Here is a 6,000-nt window from a genome sequence, read left to right on the forward strand (position 1 = left end):
GTGTTAGCGGTGGGGGGAACAAAAGTCATGACCGACAGGCTCTCTTGACCCTTCATTTTGAAGTTCATTGTGCCTGGTAAGAGGGTAAAATGATGGGGATAGCCAAGGCAGCCCCCTCAGAGTCCGACACAATCAAGCGGGCTTTCTTGACAGTTTTTTTCAAAACTCCCACAAAGAATATTTACACTACATCTTCTCCTAGTAGCAGTCGCCAGTTGACTTGTATTGCAAAACGATGGTCAGGTATCCCCCCCCCCCTCATACTCCCAATAGGTGGGGGTGGCAGAGGTGGACTCAAATATAAGTGTCCTTTGGCAGGAATACCTCATTTTAGTATAAGGGTATGTTCACACAGCTTATTTTCAGCCGTTTTTGGGTCAAAAACGGCTGAAAATACGGAAGCTGAACGCCTCCAAACAGCTGCCCATTGATTTGAATAGGAAATGGGGTATTTCGTTCCGACGGGGCGTTTTTTTTTACGCGGCCGTTTAAAAAAAAAAAAAAACGGCGATTAGAAATGCCCCGTGACAAGAAGTGCATGTCCCTTCTTCAGCTATACAGCTGCAAAAAAACGCTTGATGCTTAAAGAGGCTCTGTCACCAGATTCTCAAATTCCTATCTCCTATTGCATGTGATCGGCGCTGCAATGTAGATAACAGTAACGTGTGTTTTTTTAAAAAAAAAAAAACGTTCATTTTTGGCCAAGTTACTTGTTTCACTAACTGGGCGTTGTGAATAGAAGTGTATGATGCTGACGAATCAGTGACCAGTCAGCATCATGCACTCCTCTCCATTCATTTACACAGCACATAGTGTTCTTACTAGAACGATGTGCAGCCACATACACAAGTGTCCTGATAATGAATTCACATGACCTCCAGCATGGAAGTCATGTGTATACAGAATCCTGACACTTCTGAATCTTTTCTGTGAGATTCCAGCATGCCACGCGTAATCTCGCGAGATTACGAGGTAAACGAGATTTCGTTTCCCTTGCTGGAAATCTCACAGAAAAGATTCAGAAGTGTCAGGATTCTGAATACACATGACGTCCAGGCTGGAGGTCATGTGAATTCATTATCAGGATACTTGTGTATGTGGCTGCACATCGTTCTAGTAAGAACACTATGTGCTGTGTAAATGAATGGAGAGGAGTGCATGATGCTGATTGGTCACTGATTCGTCAGCATCATACACTTCTATTCACAACGCCCAGTTAGTGAAACAAGTAAACACGCCCAGTTAAAAACACAATACACGCCCAGTTGTCCATTTAAAACCTAATTTGCATATATATAAAATTACTCATAACTTGGCCAAAAATAAACGTTTTAAAAAAAAAACAAAAAACGTTACGGTTATCTACATTGCAGCGCCGATCACATGCAATAGGAGATAGGGGTTTGAGAATCTGGTGACAGAGCCTCTTTAAAATACAGCTGTAAATCAGAGGCTGTTTTTTGTTTCGCATAGTAACATACCCTATATGTTACAACAAGAACCAATCCTTAATCTGAATACCTGATGATATAAATTTATTTTGTATTAGTTTTTTCTTATTTATTATTTCTTTTACAGGTAAGCAAGTGGAATCAGAGATGGGAATATGTGGAAAAATCAAGATTGCTAGGCAAGATCCTTTTTCAAAAGAATTGCCAGGGAGAAGCTGTAAGCGCCTGAACAGACAGTGCAGTTATACAGATAATGAAGAAAAAGGCACTCTACCACAAAAAAGAATACAACTGAGCACTCAGGAGGTCTCGAGTTCTTCGTTGGAAGGCAGGTCCCCTGTAAAATGCTTATTAGGAGATCAGCGGAAAATGGAACCAAATGTTGCAGAAATGAGGACTGATGTCTTGTGTTCTTCACCACTGGATGCTCTCAAAGGGACCAAGCCGATACAGGCTTTACTAGCAAAAAATCTTGGGAACAAAGTGACCTTAACAAGCAATTTTGCACAGTCTGTTCGCAAAGCTTTTTCTCAAAATTCTGAAGACCATGACCCAGTGCAGTCTTCATTGCCTTGTCAGACTTCTTTAAAAACTCCATTACAGATGATTTACAAGCTCCCAGATGGACAATGTGTCCCTGTTCTACAGAACTCCCCTGTGAAGATTCAGGTGCAACCTGTATTAGATACTAAAGGAGGAGACAAACTAATGCAACAGGTTTTGCTCCTGCCTAAAAACCTATTTATCCAACAAAAAGATGAAAAGCTATCAAGGGATAACCACCAAGCCCCTCCAGAATTACCTGGCAAACTCCTTATGCCTAATGTTTCATCTGCCATTTCTTCTGTAGGTTACATCAATGCAGAAAAAACGGCACAAATTGCCACAGCCTTTAACAAGAGTACAGTACGTTCCACAACCAGTTCCAGTCTTGTTGTTTCCCAACCATCCATAACAACCATTGCTAGTAGTACCGCAGTATCACAGAGTGAATCAAGGAAAAGTATCACTCCCATTTTCACTGCTAATTTGCCAACATCAATGGTGCCATCTTTTATGTCCACACCAGTTCATTCTGAATTAGGAGGTGTCACATCAAATACAGGCAGAACTGTAATGGCTAGCCACATAGTAAATGTAGCCAGTGCACCACAAGCCGATATATCTGAAGGGAAACAGGAATTAAAAACTGTATGCATTAGAGATTCCCAGTCAATTCTTGTGAGAACTAGGGGTGGCAATACTGGGCTTGTAAAAGTACAACCAAGCCAAGAACAAATTACTCCGGTATCAAACTCGATATTTGCTTTTACCCCACAGCTTCAGTCTTTTTTTGTTTCAAGATCTAAAACCTCTGCTTCTTCCAATTTGACTCCAGTAACTTCATCTCCTGGCCTACAGACTTCATCAGTTTCTGGTGTCCGAAATCAGATCTCAGAAATAAACACAAAGTCTACGCAAGTCCAGTATCCTAGTTCAAGGATATGTAATACTACAGACAAATCCATGCATCCTTCTAACTTTGTCACCACTGTACATCCAGGCCATTGGCCTACAGGCTTCCAGGCTACAAAAAATATTGCTGCAAATATTGTAAATATTTCTTCTTGCAATAGTAGTGGACTGGGTGGTAGTACTGTAAACAAGAATACAGACATAAAACAAACAGAAAGTAGTACTTCTGTTGCTCAGCTTGACACTACCACCCCTTCAAAGGGTAATTTAATAAGTGGATCATCCCTCAATAAGGTTGTATTTAGTACACCCCCTCCTATTCTCCCATCTGCTCCACAAATAAGTATGTTAACAACGACATCAGCAGTAACGCCACAAAAGTTTGTTTTTGTCAATACTCAAGTTCCAACTAGTTCATCAAGCACAAATGTTGCACTACAAACCTCAAACCCAGATGCTCCCGCTATAATTGGCAAACCATATGTCAAGCCTGCTGAATGTCCTCAGATTATTTTGATACCTTCCACTATGACTTCACCAATAAAAACAAGTTCTGCATCTATTGTGTCTCAAGTTAAGGATGTTCAGATTGGCTTAACCATAGGACAGACTATTGTCAATTCAACTAGTGGTGTGAAAAGTGTTTTACCTATTAATATGTTACAGAATACATTGGGCAAAGGAGATGAAAATACTCAAAGAAACTTTGCAGTTTCCAGTGTAGAGAACTTTAACTTAAAAGGGCAAAATGGGCAAATCACAAGTTCCAACTTTTTACGTACTGTGCCGATTACAAAGGCTTCTACGGCATGTACTGTGATGGCAACCGCAAAGCCAGTCTCAACTCAGTCTAGTGGAAGTGACATCCCAAAGGCTTTGCCACCTTTTTCAAATAGTTTTTATCCTTCAAATAGAGGGAGTACTGTAGCTTTATCAACTGTGAAAACTGGGCATCTTTCATCGTCTGTTTTACTGTCAACTACACAAATGACTGGGCATGCAAAGTATACATTATCATCTTTGCAACTACCTGCCACAGCCACTGGTCTTAGAGAGAGCTCACACTTAAAAACAAGTCCTATGGCAGCTGCATATCAGCCAGTATCTAAGGAACTAATGGAAAAACCTCCGTATGTCCCAGAAAAGGTTCCTAAAATTCTCTCCACAAATGCCACAAAGGCACAGGTGGCAGTAACTTCTCCTTTAATATCTACTTTACGTACATCCAGTTCTGTGGACTCTTCTTATCAAGCTCTACCGCCATTTTCATCCACTACTCTTAACCAATTTAAACCACAGTTAAATGACTCCTGTACCCATCAGAAATTGGTTATGAATACTAGCACACCCCTGGCACCTGGAACTCAGATTACTATTAATGGCACACTTTTAATTGTTCCTCCTCAAGGACTTGGGGCCGGTAGTCATGTTCTACTACTATCAACTAATACTAAACAAGGACTTTCTTCAGTTGGCAGTAGTCTGCAAACATGCCGTGGATCCCACCTAAAAAACACAGTGCAGCAGTCTTCTTTAAAGCAAAACATGGCACCAGTACAGACTTTAGGGCAACCCTATAAAAATATGTATTCTGTTGGCACTTCTAAAATGCTACCTTCTGTACAGAATGCAACTCCGTATGTAAATATGGCATCTAAAAGTGGGTCTCCATGTCCTTTATCTTCAGTTGAAAGGATTTCGACCTGTCCTATATTAACCACTGTACCTCAACCTCGTATTGTCCCATGCATACCACAGGGCAGCTATTCACAGCCAAGTAACGCAATGCAGTTACCTAAAAGTATACCAGTCAAGGAAGGAGTTATTTTAAGTGCGAGCAACACCTCTACCAATCCATTGCCTGCTTCAGTTGTCGCAGAGAACAAGATTGCAGACTCTGCCGTTTTTGTGTATCCGTCTTCAGCATCGGAAAAGCAGCACACTGCAGCATCCTAAATGAGAATAATATGTAATGGAAAGGTAGCACTTATTTCATGTTGAACTGGCAAAGCTTTGTTAGATGTTTCACAAGCTCTTCTTTGAGCAAGGTTTACACAGTTAAAGAGGCACTGTCACCAGATAAGTGCCTCTCTGTATATCTCCTACATAATCTGATCGGCGCTGTAATGTAGATAACAGCAGTGGTTTTTATTTAGAAAAACGATAATTTTTGACCCAAGTTATAAACCATTTTAGATTTATGCGAATTCGTTTCTTAATAGACAACTGGGCATGTTTTTACTTTTTACCAACTGGGCGTTGACGAGAAGTGTATGACGCGGACCAATCCGCATCATACACTTCTCATTGTGCAGTGAAAGAAGCTGGGCTGGAACAATCACGCTGGGCTGGAACAATGAGAAGTGTATGACGCTGATTGGTCCGCGTCATATACTCCTGTACAACGCCCAGTTAGTAAAAAGGAAAAACACGCCCAGTTGTCTATTAAGAAACTAATTAGCGTAAATCTAAAATTGTTTATAATTTGGTCAAAAATGACCGTTTTTCAAAATAAAAACCACTTATCTACATTACAGCGCCTATCAGATTATGTAGGAGATAGGGCATTTTATAATCTGGTGACAGAGCCTCTTTAATTGACATTTACTGTTTGTTTTTTTTTTTTATTTATTTTTCTAGGTTCATACTAGTAGAGCAGTGTGAGAAATCTGCTTTGAGTGAATGAGGATTCACTTTGATCAGCCAGTATCGTTTCTAGTTTGCCATTGATAGTTTAGCTATTTGCACTTCTATTTGAATATTTCTGCAGTTTATCTAGAGCAGTGTTTGTCTTTCTAGATTTGTAAGAAAACATGGATATTTATGTATTCTGAAGGTTTTAGGCAAAAATTTAAAATTGTACATATTCTTTACCCTTTAACATTCTTGACTAAATATTATGTATAAAGAACATTGTCTTATTTATGTTTTGTTTACATAATGTATAGTTTTTTAAGTATTTTTCAGAACAGTGTATTGTTTAGCATTAATGCAGACTATTCTGCATGTAGAAAATAAAAGTCATGCAATGATTATTACGGTGTCTTATTTCTTCAAAGTAAGGCTTTATTCAGACGAACGGGAATTACGTCCG

The 6,000-nt window shown here is 39.7% G+C and overlaps 1 protein-coding gene across 2 annotated transcripts in view; it reads left to right on the top strand.

The window, feature by feature from the left end:
- Window positions 1–5,053, top strand: part of BRD10 (bromodomain containing 10) — an 88,822-nt gene extending 83,769 nt beyond the window's left edge. For both annotated transcript variants that reach the window (XM_075827329.1, XM_075827337.1), the window contains one exon: window positions 1,579–5,053. In XM_075827329.1, coding sequence (XP_075683444.1) covers window positions 1,579–4,862 — 3,284 coding nt within the window. In that variant the 3' untranslated portion in view covers window positions 4,863–5,053. The remainder of the gene's footprint in view (window positions 1–1,578) is intronic.
- The last annotated feature ends 947 nt before the right edge of the window (window positions 5,054–6,000 follow it).

Source organism: Rhinoderma darwinii, chromosome 1 (genome assembly GCF_050947455.1).
Source record: "Rhinoderma darwinii isolate aRhiDar2 chromosome 1, aRhiDar2.hap1, whole genome shotgun sequence".
NCBI lineage: Eukaryota > Metazoa > Chordata > Amphibia > Anura > Rhinodermatidae > Rhinoderma > Rhinoderma darwinii.